Source organism: Cupressus sempervirens, chromosome 4 (assembly GCF_028749045.1).
Source record: "Cupressus sempervirens isolate cs-2001-9-10 chromosome 4, ASM2874904v1, whole genome shotgun sequence".
NCBI lineage: Eukaryota > Viridiplantae > Streptophyta > Pinopsida > Cupressales > Cupressaceae > Cupressus > Cupressus sempervirens.
Window position 1 is genome coordinate 328,104,928 of NC_143121.1, and position 20,610 is coordinate 328,125,537.

Below are 20,610 nucleotides of genomic sequence, written 5' to 3' on the forward strand. Positions count from 1 at the left end.
TTTAGAGAAATTCTTAAAACGATTCCTTTCAGTACTCCTATTATTTGCAGTGTTCCTTGTCGTCTCTGTATCTGTGTCAGGTATGGGCATTGGGTATGAGTTCTATGAATGTCCGATTGTTATTTCGATGACAATATTACATCAACACGGGCAAATAGTCAGGCCTTCATTGGTGCAATAACCTTCATGTCTGGTTGAGTTTCTGCAGATGTCATTTTCCTACTTGGTGAAGGACATTCTTGTCTGTGTGGTACATAATATGAAATGCCTGAGCTTCAATTAGATTGAAGTGTGAGAAGTTGTATAGTTCCTCATAGTTATGGTTGCCAAGGGGCTTCAAGAAGTTTAGTATGTGGAGTATGTAACTCTGGTAAAATCAATTGTTGAGAGGAGACAATATAAAAGACATTTGCTTGCAGCCAGCTGTCTGAGATTCCCTGTATGTAGTACTGTGGAGGACAAGGCTTGAATATAGGTACTTTAAATGTAAGCTTTTGTTGGCCAGCTCTTGTCATCCTTTTGACAAAATAAACAATTTTAAAAAATAGATGTGATCACTTTCCAAATCCTCAACCAAGAAAAACTAGTGCTGAGCAGCTCCATGCAGATTATCTGGAATTATTCAATCTTTAAAACATTTCATGTGACTGGACCTATATTGGCAGATAAATGGTTTCAAGGAAACCTTCATGCTAGTGTGGTACATACAGTTTTTAGTTCATTGGCATATGTGCATGTTATAAAATACTTTAGTTAGAAGCTTCATACACGAGATGTCCTAATGCATATACAAGATGTGACTGAAAATCTGGCAATTTAGTTGGAGGTGGGTATTTCTATGGCAGAATAGGAGGCCTAAATGAACTTGACAAAACATTTTGTGGTCCTAGCCATGTGTCAAAGATGTCGTTAATAATTGTTGAGGCAGAAGATGTTCATATGCTTTGATTGTTCCTACTACCATGACTATCCTCTCTGGCTGCATAGTAGATGCTTTCTCGATCCGCACATCATGCTAAACATTGATGCATGTTTTGTAGACTTCTATTCAACACTGCAAACAGCATAGTAAGAATCATCATTGCTGCATCTTTAAACTTTCTTTTCTTCAGCAAACGAACATTGCTTTCAATTTTTTATCAAGTCTCCAACATTATTTCATTAAAGGAGGTCCTAAATTTTGCCAAAATTTGGGCTCCGTCAGATGCAAAGACCTTTCTCTATTCTATGTATTCTCCATAAGCCCACTCACGACAATTTTTATTGACTTCCACTAGCACATTATTGATGGCCCTATAAATATTGGGAACAAACTTGAAATTTGTCTTTTTATTAGCGATTGCAAAAAGGAAGAATATATCTTGAAGCTTTCAAAATCTTTAGATACTGTCTATGAAAATTCACCAGCATAATCAAGTTGCACTCTTGTTACTCTCAAAACCTGTACAAGCTGACAAGAAAAGCAGCTTTGATACCACTGTAATATCCACGTAGGTTATTATCCCCAAACTTTAACCCAAATATTTGAACAAAAGTTTTCCAAGCAATTGAATTCAATCTTTTCAAGAAAATACAAAATACACAACTGAAATAGTATTACGAAGTAATTGGTAAAATACTTGCTTGTTATTAACAGAGACCAAGAGGTCTATATATACAAAGAATAAAGCAATGCTTCCTTAGGAAACGATTGGAAAGAATAGAAATATTCTATTCTAGCTAAAAAAAAGCTAACAAATAACTAAAGATAACTAAATATTAGAAACATTCTAATATTTACAATAGATTACAAATAGATTACCATTAAATAATAAAAGATGCTTATCAATTATCATAATACCCTCCCTTAATAGTTAACCTATTCACAACACCAAGCTATCTTCTGAATTTGACAAACTTATCAGGACCAAGATGCTTGGTGAGAATGTTTGCAATCTAATCTCTGCTAGGAACATATTGCAAGTCTATTGTACCATCTTCAACAAATTGTCGTATGTAACGAGAGTGAACATCCACATGCTTGGTTCATTCATAATAGACTGGATTGCATGCTAACTTGATAATGCCTTCGTTATCAACAAACAAAGTGGTTGGTCCTCCTGATGACATTTGTATATCCTCAAGTATCCAACAAAGCCAAACAGCTCCACAACTTGCCTTGATTGTCCCTCTGTATTTGGCCTATGTAGATAAGAGAGGTACTGCCTATTGCTTCTTATTGGTCCATGTGACAGCACCAGATCCCAAACTGAACACATATCTAGAAGTAGACTTTTTATCAGTGTTACACTGGCTCGGGGGTGTGGCAGTGCAGGGGAGACGTTTGGACGAGTTTCGGGTGTGAGAAAAAAAGGGGCCTCGATTTAGGGACGAGGGGGGTTCAGAGGGGGGGTAGGTTGCATATTATACATATATAACTGAAAATATTAATTATGAAATGATACTTCAATATAACATACCAAATATAGTTGAATATAGAAAATTGAAATGTGATTCACAAACCATAAGTTCAAACTTGAAACTTGAAACTTCATAACCATTACCAATGACCATTGAATTTGGTAAAATTATAAATACTAAAACTTTTAAACATAATAATGATAATGATAAATGACAAATATAAACTATACATGGTATGGTGTACCATGTAAATCAACCATTGACTATCAATTTATCAAATGACAAAGATCAAAGATTCAAAATTCATTGTTCAAATATGAACCAAAAAAGTTTCCATGCTTCTTTTAAAAAATAAAGCAAAAAAGTTCTTCCTTTTTTGAGTTTTCATGCAACACATTGGCCACACCCCACGTGCAACTGACCACGCGCCCAATCACGTACTCCCGCACCCCGAACGCACCCGAGTCCCCACGTCCCACCCAAGTGCATCAAGCAATGCAGCACCATTGTGGCTGTGTTTTGGCCGTAGTACGGGTACTCGGGTGTGTGACGTACCCGCACTGGGCACATATGTGCACCTAGTGCGTGCTGTTTTTGACCTGGGTGCGCGCACCTGTGTTACACTGCTTTTTATCATCAACAAAGCCTGGCCAATCTGAATTTGTGAACCCACTAAGCCTAGGATTAGAAAATCGAGAGTAAAGAAGTTCATAGTCTGAAGTGCCCTTCACGTAATGAAGCACACGCTCTATTGCCATCCAATGATCAACCTTAGGAGCTGTCATAAAGCGTGAGATAAAGCTGACTGCAAACCTGATATCAAGCCTAGTAACAGACAGGTAGATGAGGTTGCTTACTAGTTGCTTGTATATAGTATCATCAACGAGAGGAGAATCACACTTGGCTGATAACTTGAGACCTTTCTCCATGGGTGTAGATGCAGGCAAGCAATCCTACATAAGGAATTTGTCTAACAAAGCCATAGCATATTTGGATTGAGAGACGAATACACCAGAAGATTGTTGCCAACCCTCAATGCCTAGGCAATAATGCATGAGCCCAAGGTCAGCCATATCAAAGGCTGGCATAAACTCAGCTTGATTCCCTGAATCAAAGATGTCGAACTACCAGTGATTGTCAAATAATACACATAAATAACTAGAAGGATGATGTCACTGTCAGTAGTCTTGATATACAAATTTGAGTCTGACAAACTCTTGTGAAAGCCTTGATCACTAAGGTACTTATCAATTTTCATGTACCATGCCCTAGGGGCTTGCTTCAAGCCATAGAGAGCTTTCACCAATCTAAGACCCTGATGGTCTTTACCAGCAACCTTGAAACCAAGAGGTTGCGTCATGTAGACCTCTTCGTGGAGATCACAATTCAGGAAAGCACTCTTGACATCCATCTAATGAACCCTCCAACCAAACTATGTTGCCATGGCTAGGACTAATCTGAATGTGCTCTTCTTTGCAATAGGAGCAAAGGTCTCCTCATGATCAATGACCTGATGTTGAAAAAAGCCCTTAGCAACTAAACGAGCTTTGTACTTATCCAAAGTGTTGTAACAACCAACTTTTCTCAGGTCTTAACTAACAACTAACATATCAAAGAAATACAGTTATTACTTCGTTTTCATAAGAAGACAGTTATATCAATTACGTTCATGGGAATGAAATAAACGGTTGCAATCAGTTGAATGGAAATTTCATAACTAAAAATTGAAAACACCATCAATGAATTTACTATGGAAATTAAAATCTACATACCATAGAATTTGAAACCGAAATCAATCTAGGGATGCCTCTACAAACACCCTGGTTAGTCCACAAATACCACTTAGGATGAAATGACGATTACCATCCAATACTACTATATCAAAATCAAATGATGATTACCATCAAATACCACTATATCAATTAGGGCATCAATTACCATTGGATCATTTAGGGCATCACATACCACTGTATCAATTAGGGTATCTATTATCGTTGGATCATTTAAGGCATCACATACCACTGTGTTAGTTAGGGCATCAATTACCATTGGATCATTTAGGGCATCAAATACCACTCTATCATTTGGGGTGTCAGATACCATTGTATCATTTAAGTCATCAGATACCACTATATCGTTTAGGACATCAGATACCACTGTATCATTTGGGGCATCAGATACCTCTATTTCATTATTTTTCTTCCTATTGCTAATTGTGGCAATAACATAAGATTAGAAGATATGCTCATAATCATTATTATTATAAATGAAAGACTGAAATAACAATCCTATAGATATATTCCATATTCAGATGGAAGGTCAACCGATCTAAATGGTTACCAATTACATTGACGAGAAAGGTTGTTTTCATCAAAGGAAATAACCAATTCAACGATATAAATTAATCCATCATATCTTCTACTTGTATAAATATCATAAAAGTAAAAATACTTGTTACCAATAAATATTTGAATGCTCAACTTATCTTTATCTGATGCACATCTTGACATCTCGTGGAGAGGGGAAACATTGTTCGGGGCTTAACCTCCTAACCATAGACCTCAAACTTATCCCCACACTTTCTTTAACTAGAAAGGCCCTCCCTACTCGGAGTAGATATGGAATACCTTGTCAACCACTGACCATCCTAGTACTTAATCACACCGCTCGACTTGACAACAGAGAATGAATTGGACATGCATGAGCTATTAAATGATTCCTTTTAAAATAATAAATAATTGTTATGTCACATCTGATTTTGTTTTCATGCTATTGTAGATTCCTCTCTCACCTCTTCATCCTTTTCCTTGGCCAAACAATCGGGTGAGTCCCAAGTGTTTATAATCTTAAAGTATCCACTCTTTCGCTAAGCCCCAGCAAGGTTGGAACATTGCAATTTCCAGTATATCAAATAACGGAGAATGATCTTAATAAGCTTGCAGGGATATAATTCGATTTTGATATACTTCAATAAAATAAAGATGTATGAACATATCATGCACATTTGATCTTGACTCAACAACATAGAGAAATTGGACTATCGAATATCCATTCGATTGAAATTCAGAAAAAAATGTATGGAATTTTCGTGACACATTCCTTCCTGCTGCAAATACAAAATTAGTTTAAGAAAAACATACAACAATCTGAATATGAAAGTCTGACCACATAACCTGGTCTGAGAATGGAAGACGTGAACCTTGGCTTGGTTTCAATTAGTCGATCTCTTGGACGTGAGCATTGGTCGTACACTAACAACCAGGTCCTCTTCTGGAGTAATTTCGGATGCAAAACCCAAAGTGATTATCAATCACTACTGTCAGCAAAGGCAAAATGAGAAGGAAAATAACGTGACAAGAACTGCAGAGGTATATCATAAATCGGGTGGAAGGAGAAATCATTTCATGTTTTTCGGGTTTCTCATGGCTCCCAAATATATAGAGGCATTTGATATATCAAGGCTTCCAAGAAGCCATAACTCTTGAATTAAAAAGATTTGTCTTCTTGAACACCGATATTATATGCCAAGTGTGCATTTCCATTTCTGAAAAGAATTGAATAAATATGGAAAAGAACTTGAAGGTTATAAATCAAAAGAAATTATAAACATATTTATTTATTTGCACGTAAATATATCTTATTAAGATGGCACATAGTAAATGTGTATCCAAAGTCGTACCTTTTAAATATGTATATCTAAATATATGTTTCATCTTGGAAGATTGATTTTATCTTTTTGTACATGCATTTAAGTGTACATATTAAATAGATAAAATCTTGTATAAAAATAATATTATGATGTCACCTTTAATTTATATTTATGTGCACATACATAAATATGTATTATAATGATGTGGTGGAAAAGTCAACCATAATCCAATAAAGGTATGTACTTTAATTAAGTCAAGATCATTAATATTTTTATCCAATAGCTCATGCGTGTCCTATGTTCCCCCAAGTTTCCGGTATGGGGACAGCGGGGGACAGCGAGATGGGTTTTCGGGACGGCAAATTTTTTTGGCGATTTTGGGGACAGGGGGGTACGGCAAACGGGGACAACTATATCTATATAGGGAAATTTTTTAATATACATTGAACTTTGCAAATATACATGTCATTCATATGAAACTAAGCACAAAACATGTCATTTAAACACTATAGAACCATAACATACAACATTTGAATGCCATCTAGGAAATAATATCCGATTTCAGTACTCAATTGTCAAAATGCATATCAATATTAGTGAACAATATCATAATGATAAACATGATAAATCTAAAAATCTAAATCTAAATATGCCTAAAGCTATACACCCAAAGGCTAGAGGGCTGCCATAAAGTAGTATCAATGTATCATAATCATGTTCACATTCAACATAAAAAACATAACATAGAAAAATGAAGCAGACTGCTGCTCATATTCTGCCTCTACCGCATTTTGAGGGATGGGGCCCACCTCGGTGACCTAGTAAGGAGCCTTAAAATTATTTTTTAATATTCTCTTTTTAATTGTTTTGCATTAAAAAAAAAAATTTAAAAATTGGGAACCGTTGGTCGTACCCGGTACGGTTGGGGGACGTCTAGTCGTCCCCTTTCCATACCAAGGAGGGCCAGCTGTCCCCCCTTTTTTCCTAGCTGTCCCCAAGTTTTGGGGACGTCCCCTGCAATTTCTCACTTTTTGGGGACAACTGGGGGACGTCCCATACCCATCCCCCCGTCCCCACAACGTCCCCGTTTCCGAAACACCTGGTTTTAGGCCAAGTACGTGTCCCCAAGGAGCATAGTGTGTGTCTAATGTGTGTATCTTGTTATGCAGTCGCTAGGTCCTCAACCATGGTGATTCACGATTCATACCCATTTGCCCAATGATGGTGATGCTCCTGTGCCCAATTCTGACAATGCTTCTACACCTTTGACATGCTCCCTACAAGAAAATTCTCCGCGGTAAAATCATAATATCATAACATATTATTAATCATAAATGATTATAATGGCTAACCGCCTTTTCAATTCCATGAATTCATGATAAATATTCAACTAGCATGTTATCTTCATATGAAATTATAACAACTAACCATCTTACTATTTCACAGGATTATAACAAATTTAACTGTCAATTGACTTCATGTGAACTTCAACGGCTAAATGAACATTTTAAATTGGGTTGAAAATTGGGATGTTACAAGTACCATCAGATTTGTATTTGATTTTGTAAACCCATTTGCAACCAATGGGTTTCTTGCCTGGTGGAAGATCATAAACGACGCAGGTGTTATTTTTCAACAGACTCTGGTGTTTAGATGTCATGGCTTGTTCCCACTCTAGAATTCCTGTTCAAACACACTATAAATGTTGACAACAAGAGCAAGGTTAACAGACACTATAGGTTTGCTCTTTTTTCGAGTAGTTCTCCCATTAATAAGCTCATTATCATAAAGATCAGCAAGTGTCTTAGCCCACCACTTAGGTCAAAGAGGAGAACGACCAACAGTAGTATTAGGAGATGCTTGGTGATCAGGTCTTTCATTAGAAGAATCTGGATCAAACTCAAATAAAGCATCTATAAAACGAGGCGATCCTACAAGAGAAGCTAGAGGTGTCTATACAGGGATCACTGGTATAGCTAGAGTTGTAGGAGCTGCTGGAACCCTCCCATCAGATGGACTTATGGAAGCCTAAATTCCAAATCATGAGCCTTTATAGGCTGGTATGTTGGATCAAGAACTGGAGAAACGGGCATGAATGGTTATCGTTGCTCATCAAAGACTACATCACGACTGTATAGGAGACAAGATGTCTGTGTGTCAATCAAGCGGTAGGCTTAGTGAAGACTATTGTATCAAGCAAGCATAAGTTTCAGACTCCTGGCATCCAAGTTGGTGTGTGATGCATTAGGAATCTAAACAAAAGCAAGGGATCTAAAAACCTTCAAGTGATTGATTCTGGGCTTGTGACCTGACTAGGCCTCTGCTGGAGTCTTACCTTCGACTACCACTATGGGCGACCAGTTCAAAAGATAAACGTAGTGTTAACTGTTTTTTCCCAAAACTTCTTTGGAACATGCTTGTGTTTAAGCATAGATTGAGCCATCTCGGTGATTGTTCTATTCCAACGTTCAAATACACTATTTTGTTGTGGTGTGTGGAGTGTGGTTAATTGTCATTTGATGCCATGAGTATCCAATAAGCTAGAGAATTCATTAGAACAAAATTCCCCCCATTGTTTGACCTAAGAGTAATAATAGATTTCCCACTCTTTTTCAACTAAAGGTTTGAACTTCTAAAGTGCAAGAATTGCACCTGATTTCTTTTTAAGAAAAGAGACCCTCATTTTTCTACTGAAATCATCAATAAACAAAAGAAAATATCTGGACCCAAGAACGAAAGAAGTGGCCATAAGGCCGCAGATATCGGCATGAACAAGCTGAAGTACTTGAGAAGCTCGCCATGAATCCCCACTAGTGAAAGGTGTGCGATGTTGCTTCCCAGCCTGCCATGCATCACAAACTCCAAGCTGCTGAGTCTGAATCTCTGGCAAACCAAGGACAAGCTCTTCTCGAGCAAGCTAAGAGAGATAATGCACATTTAAGTGGCCATACCATTGATGCCAAAGTGTGCTAACAGAAGACTGTTGAGCAGTCATTGCTAAGTCCCGAGAATCACCAAAATCATTAAGTCAGAAAAGACCATGATCCTCAATACACACTACAACAATTAACTGAGTCACCCTATCAATGATGGTACACTGATGTGAACTGAAGGTGACATTCAAGTGTGGAGAATGCCGCACTAAGTGACTGATTGAGAGTAGATTTAGTTCCATCCTTGGAACATAGTACACATCGAGGAAAATGAGATTCCTCCCAGCAAACTAAATCTAAATGTTACCTTTACCGACAACAATGTACTCTTCTCCGCCACCAAAAATAACAGAATCTAAGTAAGGTTGGTAGTCAATGAACCAATCTCTGCGATGGGTGAAGTGACGAGAGGCACCTGAATCAATGTACCAGGCAGACGACTTCACATGATCTGCAGTTCTTTTCTCCATGAAAGCGTAAAAGGCAGATTCCATCTACTCAGTGTGCTCTGCACTGTTCGCTTTGGTGTGTGAACCTGATTGCTTAGATTGGGCAGCTAAGTGTTTCCAACATTCAACCTTCATGTGACCAAACTTGTGGCAATAGTTGCATTGAATGTTCTTCTTTCAAGAGCCTTCTGAAGCTACAGCAAAGGACTTCTGCTGAGAAGACTGTTGAAACTTGCCTTTATCCTTCTAAAAGGATTTGCCAACAAAGGCTTGCTCTGTGTAGGTGGAGTTGGAACTGCTACCGAACTGTTGTTTCTACTGATCTTGCTGAGCCAAAAGTGTACAAAGATCAGTGAACTTCATATCAACACCAGAAGATGTAATGTTGAGTCTCAATAAAATGCTCATAGGACTTTAGTAAACTCAAGAGAGCAATAAGTACAATGTCCTCTTCCTCCATCTTGCGACCAATGGCAAGCAACTGATCACGGATTTCCTAAATCCTAGTTAGATGAACCTAGAGGGAGGTTCACTCATCTATGATAATAGAAAACAAAGTGTTCTTTAAGAAGAAAACTCTGCTTTTGTCAAAAGTCTCATGAAGATTTTTGAGATGTGCCCATATCTCGGCAGTTGTCTTGCCAGATGGAATCTGAGAGAGTTGATCATCAGCTACGGATAATTTGAAAAGCATCAGCACCTCCCAATTATTCAAATCCCATGTAACCTGATAAGTACCAGGGGCAGTCAAACGTTGTGTAACACCCAGAAAAATCTGATCGATATTCTGATATTCAAAAATTGCTATTATCCGTTGCTTCCAAGTGCGATGATTCTAACCATTGAATTTGGAATTGCTCTTGAGCGTAATATTAGTCAATGATGCCATAGCACGTTTTTTAATGAAAAAACATGAAAATCTGCAAAGGCACATTTTTTGAAGGGGTACCCAGAAGAGAGCTTGACAACCCAAAAAAATTATGTTGTCGGTTTTTGGATCCGCTGGCTCAAAACTTGAGGCACAAAAATTGAGGCACATAGAAAAATCGAACAGCAACCCAATTGAGCTCTCGAAAAACCCACCAAGAATCTATAATCAAAAAAAAAGATTCAATCCAAAAATTAGGGTTTTGAACAAAAACAGCCCTGCTACAAAAAAAACACAAAAAATGGTGGACATGAGCAAAAAAATAGATGGCAATTGCAGAAAAAAGGTCGTGAGAAGCAGATATCACAGAAAATAATTTCAAAAAATATTGCTCTAATAATTTCGAAAAAGAAATTATACTATTTTCCAAAAAAAATTCAAAAAATTGGCTCTGATACCATATTATGACGTAATTGGTCAAATACCTACTTGTTATTAACAGAGACCAAGAGGTCTATATATACAACAAAATAAAGCGATGTTTTCTTAGGAAATGATCGTAAAGAATAGAAATATTCTATTCTAGCTAGAAGTAAGCTAAAGAAAGCTAACAGATAACTACAACTAACTAAATATTAGAAATATTCTAATATTTATAATAGATTACCATTAACTAATAATAGGCACTTATCAATTATCATAATAAATAGAGTCATAAATGGATATTGCAATTAAATCTTTGGTAAGAAATAACAAAGATCCCATCATAGCTACAAAAGTTACAAGAAGATTGGATACAAGAAATGTGAATCTGAAACACCAAGTGAGACATCTGCATGATATCTCCAACAAATGATGGGATCCCATACAATGCCTCCAAGTTTGAGGGTTTCTATCCTCAAACCTGCTAAAAGTTGAAGCTTCCAAATTCTCTAAGAGAACAATAATCAAATCAAAAAAACAAGAATTATCCAAATGAGCTTCTCTTTGTTCTTTTAAAACCATCCTTGTGACCCTTTGTTTTCCAACTTCTGTCTTGTCATCTTCTTTCTCTATCCCTTTTCAAACATCTTTTAATAAAAATGACTTTTATCAATTTGCATTAAGCTCCAACAAAGTCATTTTCAATATTTTGTAAAGTTGGCATTAAATTTTTTAATGTCCCCAAAAAGGGATATTAAATGACAGTTGGCATACGTTGATTAATTGTCAAGTCTTGAATAATCGTGGAGTTTTCGACCCTCGCAAGTTTTTTGCAATTTGTTTTGCCGATATGGCTTGCCGAGTTTTCCACAGAAAATCGGTCCGTGATTAAAGAAAATCACCCTCGACTGACAGTCATTGTTTAAAGTAAATAGCGACCCAACAAAGCTCAATTTTATTTTATTTTGAGCAATTTTGCTTGGTAATGAGGGAAGAAAAGAAGCTGCCAAGCCCTTGGTAGTTGATACCAATTGATTAGAAGCAGATTGTAATCCAAACAGATTTCAACTGATTTTTCAAGAAAAATGGAATTCCTGGGTAGGTTTGTTGAGCTTATTTCTAAGTTTTTTTTAAAACATTCTATTCATTTTTTGTTGCCTCTAAATGAATACAAAATCATTCCTAAGTAGAAAGAAATTATTTTGAAATATCAAAAAAAAAATTCAAGACTATCTTTGACAAGTTTTGTTGAATCTTTTACTATTTTTTAAGAGTACCTCATTTTTTCAAAAATATCAAAGCCTGGGAGTTTTTTAAGTTTTTTTGAGCTTTGATTAATGTCTATAAATATTGAAACTAATTTAGATAGTTTTTAAATTATTGAAGTAAATTATTTATTTTCTTTCTACCTTATATGTGTAAGTCAACAGTTAAAGATTGATTCGGCATGGCAAATTCAAAGAATGATTGGTCACTAGAACCATGCCCTTTTGGATTTATAAGCACCCATCCTAAAAATTGCTAGAGATAAGGCATGGAGGAATGCCTATGAAGGACCAGAACCTAGGAAGGTGATTTGCATAAAATGTGAGAGAGTAATATCTAGAGGCATAAAGCGCCTCCAATACCACATTGCATGCATTGACAAGTATGATACTATGAAATGTGACAAAACCACAGTGAGATAAAAATATTTGTTAATGCCCTACTTGCAGTCTAGGAATGGAGAAAAATTGCAAAGCGGAGGAGAAGATTAGCTATGAGGGCAGCCATTGTTGAATCACAAGGTGCTCCAATTCACATGGAAGAAGTAGCACTTGAGAGTATAGTGGGATCTCCCCATGGCCCGCGTATCCACAAACTAAGTACCTCCTCTTTCACCGCTTTTTTCTTCCTCTAGTAGAGTGTCTACTTCCTCATCACCATAAGGGATTCAAGCTATAGGCAGTTATTTTGTGCCCAGGAACTCACCTGGATCACAACCATTATTAGAGGCCACTAGATGGAACAAAGAGGCACATGAGAAAACAGACATTGGATGTGTTGATTTTTTGCTATTTCAACAATATCCCATTACATGTGGTCAAGAGTTCCTATTGGCTAAATTTGGCAACCGCAATGATAGTTTCAGGAAAAGGGTACAAGGCCCTTTATCACAAGGATTTGAATGAGAGGTTAGAAAATTACAAAATAGTCCACTTGATTTCATTTTTAAATTTTTATGGTTTTTAACTTTTTCATGTTTATTAAATCAAAATTGTGTACTAGGACTTATTTCACTTCGTTTTCATAGGTTGTCGATAAATGCAACTAATAGGGCATGAATAGTGGTGGAGGAACAAAAAAAGAATGGACAAAATAAGGCTTCACCATTCTTTTTAATGGGTGGGTGGATGGAAAAAATTGCATCATTCTTAATTTTTTGGTTGCTTGCAAGAACAATTTGGTATTCTTGAAACTGGTTGATGTCACTAATAGGGTGAAAAGTGCATCAACATTGGCATTAATGTTGAGGAAAACTGTCATGGAGGTGGAAGTTCAGAATGTGGTGCAAATCATCACATATGTGATATAATGCAGCAGCATATGTGGCAGTAGGTAGAAATCTCCAAGATAGGCACTCTACTCTTTTTTGGACACCTTGTGCAACACTTGTCTTGACATACTTTTGGAGGGCATAGGAATACTTGAGTGGCTGACTCCACTTGTGGAAGATGGAAAGCAGATCACAAGATATATCTATAATCACCCTTGGTTTCTAAGTTTAATGAGAGAGCACACCAATGGGAGAGATTCGGAAAAACAAGGTTTGCAATGATCTTCTTGAAGTTGCAAACATTATAAATGCATTTGAAGCAAATGGTTGTCAGTCAACAATGGCTAGATTCACCTTATTCAAAGAAGGTTGAAGGAGAGGTTGTTGCGTGCATAGTATTTAACAACCATTTTGCAGAAAGGGTTGCAGAGATTGTAAAGGCTACAAAACCTGAATTTTCAATTATTCTTGATTCAAGTCTCAACTAATCTTTTGTGTAATTTGTGGTTGATGGGGATCAAACAACAAATGGGATATCTTTATGAAGCCATGGATAGGGCCAAGGAGTCTATAAAAAATCAATAGAAGAGGAAAAGACTCAAATATGATTCCATTTGGAAAATTATTGATAGGAGGTGGAACAATATGTTCCACCAACTCATTCGTGCAAAAGGGTACTTCCTCAACCCCTAATTTAGGTTCGATGATGCTTATTCAGATCCTAGAGAGGATATGGAGGACCTTACTGTAAACATTTGGAGAATGATACCTAAGGCCAAGGAGAGAGACCTTGTTGTGGTAGAACTCCAAAACTATGTGGAAGCAAAGGAAAATTTACTCACTTCAAAGTTCGTGAAGAGAGGAAGAGACACTCAAGCCCCACATAATTTATCATTTGGATTTTGAGGTCTGAACTTAAAGTAATTGAGAACTTGATAAATAATTTTTTTCACTTTTCTCCTTGCTTTCTAAGTTCTCAACATTTTATTTTGCAGATACTTGGTGGCAAAGTTGGGGTAGAAATACTCCTCATCTCAAAAAAATTGCTCTCAGAATCTTATGTCATCCTTGTAGCTCATCCAATTGTGAATGCAATCAAAGCTTATTTGAGGTCATCCATGCAAAGAAGAGAAACAAGTTAGGCTAAACTGCCTCAATGATCTTGTCTATGGGCAATATAATCTTTGGTTGCACATAAGGAAGGCACAAGAAGCAATAGTTGGTCTACTTGATTTAGATGATATAGATCCTTATAGTGATTGGAGAACACAGAATCAACCTTCATCGTTTATAGAGGAGGACGCCACTGATTTGGAGAGACGAGCTATGGAGGAGGGAGGTGGATTGGGTTTAGGGAGGAGGAGTCATTGTCAGTGCCAGGAGGAGCTACACCGTGGGTGGAGGACGAGCCACACACATCATCAGAAATACCGAACGAGGAGGCATAATCGTACCTAGTGCAAACTACTAGGGATGGATAGGCCTCCAGTTCTACCACTCCCTTATTTTCTAGAGCTACAAAGAGAAAGATCTAATTGTAAATTTGTAATGATATATTTACTTTTAGTTCTACAAAAACTATTTACTATTTCGCTTCCACCCACCAACATTCCTCATGAGAATGGGATTTATAATAATTAATAATTAGAGTTCCTCTTAGCAAATGATTAATTTATGAAATCTTTATCAATATGAAACTATGTCTTGATGAGTAGGAGATATTTTCCACAATAAATCAACTTGCAATAGCAGTATCAAGGTCCAACTGTGTAGTTTTTTGAGTTAAACTCATTGACCCATGTTTCATGAGAAGTGGTTCACACAAACCCATATTACTGCAAACTATGGTCTTAAATATTTTAGAGGGAGCTTGTGCAACAGATGGAGAATACCTAATTCTTTGCACGCTTGTATGGCAATGTGACTACTAAAGCTCCTTGTTTGGTCAAATTGGAATCAGCTCTCTTATGGTGATAAGCAAAGCAGTAAGACTGTTCCTCCTACTGAGAGGGAGTCTTTGTTGAGGGAGAATCTTAGCCATTCTTATACAAGTTGTTAATCAGTTCTTCTCTGCAAGACAAGTTCAAGGTGAACTCCCTATTTAATAAGTCCATCTCTACAAGAGAAGTTTGAGATGAAATCCCTTGCTAATGAGCTCTTCTCTATGAGATAAGTACAAGGTGGAATCCCTTGTTCCACCCTCTAGGAATAGGTATGGTGGATCCACCCTTTATGAATAGGCATGGTGGATCCACCCTCTACAAGTAGGCATGGAGATGCATTTTTCACTGGGAGAAACATGCGTTCCACCCTCTCCGAGTAGGCATGGTGGAAGTCATGTATGAGACTCCACGACTTAGTTTTTCTTTGTCTTGACCCTGTAGAAGTAGTCATGGTGAATATCATGTTGAGATGTCTATATCGTGATAAAATTTTGTTGTTGACACACATGGGTATTGCCATTGTGTTTGTCAAGATGTCCTGAAATATGCAAATGATATCTCCTTTGTTAAGAGTTCGGGTTGATGTTTGCAGCTGTAGGAGATATGCTAATTAATTGCATGGTGGCCTTTCGTATACATGTGTTTGGAAATATGAAAAGACATGCAACATGCGAAGAGACATGTTTGGAAAAAAAAGAGATTTGCATTTGGAAAATGTAGACTTTCGGTTATGCTATGAAAAGTATCTCAATTAAGATATATATAATAGCTTTGTGTGATAAGTATTGTATTCAGTTAGAAGTATTGTACTCGGACCTCTATTCTTCAATAAACGAGGAATATTTTTTGTGTGGCTGATTTTTTCCCCCCAAATTGGAGGATTTTCCCAGGATAAGTTGTTGTGTTGTTTGTGTCTCATTTTTCTTTTATTTGGTTTATTGTTGTTTATCTTTATCTCTGGGCAAAAAATTAACATATGGAACTCTTTTTTCCTTGAGCATTAGGAAGGAAAAAAAGAAACAATAAAAGTAATGGTATACCAAAAATTCAAAAATAGACTCTTATAAAATATCCTTCTGTAAAACAAAATAATCAAATACATGGGTCGTCTAGAATTTTTTGATAAAAGTTCAAATCATACTGAGAAATCTAAGTGATCACCGTCTGTGGACAAATGCCCTTCCATTTCAGTAGAATCATTCTCTAAGCTGACACCAAATGGTGACCAAACCTGTCATTACAGAATAACCATGTTAACCACAATTTACCACAAAATGATCCTCATTTTGCCTACTCCCTTCTCATTCAGAAAATTATACTGGACAGAAGTATCTAGTAATGAAGATAAATTACATGCCTCTGAATTGATTACAAGTTGGGTTGTTGTATCAGTGGATGACAACCTTTCAACTTTACCAATACTAACTCGTGGAAAACACTGCACTCAAAGAATTACAAGTCAACCTTCTGCTGAAAAGATGGCTGCAATGCATCTCTAATAAACAAACAAAAGGATAAATATTATTAAGCAGAAGCAAAACCTTTTCAAGATCTTGCAATAATTGATAACTAGTTACTGCAAGCTCCAGTGATCTGTTATCTTGAAGTATTTGGAAAACTGCTTCATACATTTTTCTTTTTTTTCCAATAATATTCAATATGTCAGAAACAACAAATAATATGGTCCAAGTTTAGTTTGACATCAAATTTCATGCAAGTTAAAAGACTCTTAATGCTTGATTTTAAAGAAATTTCCTCCGTATTGTTAGGAAAGGCATAGTGGGACCACAGCTGATGTTATCTTGTAGGGTTAGTCTTCATGGACCAATCTTTACATTATGGCTCAATCCAGCAATACCATGAAGAACGAAGAGTCTAGACTTTTTAGTCAAGATCCATAGCAAATGTATTCATCAAAGGAATATTAAAACATAATTATGACAAGGCTCCAAGATCATACTAACCTGGTCGGAACTTGTCCTACTTGTGGAACAATAGAAATAGCACGAACTGCAGAGAGAAAAGTCAACTCTATATATATGGTCAAGTTCTTTTACATTTTTCATGATCTCTGACATGCATATAGGAATACTTTAATGGCAAATAAGCAAAGAGCAGGCATCTAAATGTGAACATATTCCTAGCTATTGATAGATACTATCATCTTCTATGTCATGCTGATCCTTCACACCAATAAGATCTAGAATTGCCATAATATTTTCCTCAGGTAATGGCTGTAATTTTGTTCTAATACCATTTTTCTTTTCCATTGCTCCAGTACATCAATTATCTGTCTAAGAAGAAACACGAGCACATACAAGGAGAAAGCAATATGTCAGAGAAACAAATAAATTATCGAGGCACAATGCATTTACATAAATCATGTTTGTAGATTTAAAGAAACACTTGGGATAACAGAGATGGCTGGCAGGCCTAAGTCCAAACTTTGCAGAAAACAATATACATAAACAAGCCTTTGAAAAAGAATGACTTTGTATTACCCTAAAACAAAACAAAAGTGCAATAAATATAGAATAGAATCATAGTAGAGAATGATACTATGTACAATGATGCTTATGATATTGATTTATAATCCAAAGATTCCATCACATCATGTTGCTCAATGTAATCATCCTTATGATGAGATGCTCATACTTTTGATATCTATGACTATTAATAGTTAATATTTATAAAATAGAAGTTAGAGCTCTTCCATTTGCTGATTCAGGTATTAAAAAATTTAATATTTATTGTTCAATGTCCGATGTTTCACTTTCATGTTCAATGTTCAATGCAATGTTCAAATATTTAAATTTTAGTAAATTAGTATTTTACATCTTTATGTCCTATATTGTAATACATATTTTCATAAATAGCATTTTAAATACCATGCGTATATTATATGGTATATACACCCCCCTCCCATCCCCCACCGCCATCCCCATGTTGTCCCCAAATTGAGGTCCCTTTGTCCCCCCTATTAGACCTGTCTCCCCATCCCCTAGGGAAGTGTGCCTATGGTTTCCACTCTTGGGCCTAGGATAGAGGGTCAATTTATGGGCACCCTCTTGTAGTCTCCACTACAAGCCCTTCAATGCTCAATGCAATGTTCAAGTATTTAAATTTTAGTAAATTAGTATTTTACATCTTTATGTCCTATATGCTTATACATCTTTTCATAAATAGCATTTTAAATACCACATGTATATTATATGGTATATACACCCTCCTCCCATCCCCCGCCGTCATCCCCATGTTCTCCCCAAATTGAGGCCCCTTTGTCCCCCATGTTGGACCTGTCTCTCCATCCCCTAGGGCAGTGTGACTATGGTTTCCGCTCTTGGGCTAGGGTAGAGGGTCAATTTACAGGCACCCTCTTGTAGTCTCCACAGCAAACCCTTTATTGAACAGTTGTTGAGGTAAGCTAGAGTGAATACTCAATCATAAGGGGAGAGAACATAATAGAGGGGAACAACAAACAAGCCTCACTAGGTACACCACCTCATGAGAATGGTCTAAGGCTACATGGGGCCAAGGGGTACAAAGTTTCCACCCTTGGGCCAAGGGTAGAGGATATACGGGGCACCTTGTCACCCCCACATAATAATTTAGATTTACACATGGATGTATCTCATGAATTATATCAAACTTGGTTGCAGGATCCAAGAACAAGCTTATCTCATCTCATCCCTTGGTATGGATTTGTAGCTATATTATGCTCTTTATTTCATTTCAGACTTATGAATCTAGAGCAGCAAAGTATAAGGCGATCCAAGAAAGGGACATTACACATGTATCATGTGACACAAGATGGCAAAATCCCTATTTGAATATCTCTAGGCGACATGTTAGTTTTGAAATATGTTATTTATATTTAGGATGGCATAAGAAGCTTTCTGTTGTTTCACCACTGCAGATGATATATTTAGAATTAAAGTTGACGGAAAGGGCTGCACTAATAGAGATTGCGACCCAAAAACATTATTGGATTTGAGCTCAGGGAGTGCTGGATGGTGCCTCATTTTTACATTCCACCACATCTCCTGAATCTGTTAGTTGATTTGAGGAAGTCTGTCACTCGGTCGGGAAATGCATCTCCTCACATTGCTTCATCAAATCCATCGGTTGATTAACTTGATCTTGTCCATTCCCTGTCAATATAGATATACAGCCCTATAGATGGCATGGCCCCCTGCTAGAAAAACAACTTGCATGGAAGCAGATTCTCCCCCAAAGCAGCCTTTCCAAGATTTCTTTCAGTTCAGCAGCACATGGAACTTTAGTGCATGACAATTCCAAATCGTGCAAGTTATGGCAAAAGAGATTTGAAAATTTGCGCTGTAGCCCTCTACCACCATAGTGCAGAGATTGTACTCCTTCAGAGTTGAGAAAGATGAAGTGTGAAAGGAATGAGAACTCGGGAGATCCGCTAGGCTTAAATTGTGAGCTACGATTGTAGCAATGTGATTAAGCATGCCACCACCAAACAAGGTAGGCAAAATTCAACGGAGGAGATAACCCTCCAGAGTGGCTCTGTCTTTGTGGGATTTAAAATGTGTTGTCTATATGATGTTTCCCTGTGTGCCTCGCCAATTTTAGAAAGGCAATATCTACCAAAGTTCAATTTGATGCTGCAAGTACTTGCTAGTTTTATCAGAAAGGGTTTATCTTAACTCTGACTGCAGCACCCTAGACCCACGGCATATTATTTCAGCGAACGAGAAGCGGATTATTACGCACATCTTTCTATTTCGGCAAAGAAGCAGCATACTATGTCAACTTTGAGAGGTTACATAATATCCAAATAAGATGAATTCAGTAGAAAAAGGAGTAGATTACTATCCATGTGTTACTAATTTTTGAGAGCTGCAAGGTAAAATTTAACTGCAATTAATTTATATACTGCATTAAGAAACTTCAAAGGTTTTGAATATACAGACCTAATTGTCTCAGGATCGAAGCGGCACTACGACACGAGTTAGAGGCGATGACTGCACACACGAGCTGTAAGAAGATTTTACTTGTTTATTCCGCGGCACATTCAATTTTTAGGATTTCCAACTAGAATTGCATTTTCTCCTTTCGTTTCGTATTTCAACGGAAAAGTAATTCTTAGGGTTGGGATTTTGAATTAGAATGCCGCCCCAAATTTGATGGTCATATGGCTGTGTTTGTTATTATTACTTTTTATTAGTCCCTCCCTTATTTACTAGGCACGGAACTAATGCTCCCCCTTAGACTCTAGCTATTTACTTTTTCCCTTAGCAATGTGATATGTTTTTAGGCTTATAAGGTTTGTTTTTTTTCAAAAGAAAATTAAATTTATTTTTCTGATTTTTTGATTAGGCGAGAGCAAATTTCATGGGGTAAATTGATTTCCACATAATTATAATTAGGAGAAAAAATGAA

The 20,610-nt window shown here is 36.8% G+C and overlaps 1 protein-coding gene across 5 annotated transcripts in view; it reads right to left on the bottom strand.

Annotated features, from left to right (window-relative positions):
- The window catches only part of SNI1 (negative regulator of systemic acquired resistance (SNI1)), a 212,568-nt gene extending 192,302 nt beyond the window's left edge, over positions 1-20,266 (bottom strand). For 3 of the 5 annotated variants that reach the window (XR_016363806.1, XM_089825098.1, XM_089825096.1), the window contains exons 1-6: positions 20,142-20,266; positions 17,360-17,491; positions 17,166-17,232; positions 16,743-16,836; positions 16,559-16,639; positions 16,343-16,432 (exon numbers count right to left, since the gene is read on the bottom strand). Coding sequence is in view for 3 of the 5 variants with exons in the window: in XM_089825098.1 (XP_089681224.1) it covers positions 16,343-16,432; positions 16,559-16,639; positions 16,743-16,836; positions 17,166-17,232; positions 17,360-17,471 (444 nt within the window). In the remaining 2 variants the exon portion in view is untranslated. Of the gene's footprint in view, positions 1-16,342; positions 16,433-16,558; positions 16,640-16,742; positions 16,837-17,165; positions 17,233-17,359; positions 17,496-20,141 lie in introns of all 5 variants that reach the window. The other 2 variants (XR_016363807.1, XM_089825097.1) reach the window with 1 other exon arrangement.
- Between the last annotated feature and the right edge of the window lie 344 nt (positions 20,267-20,610).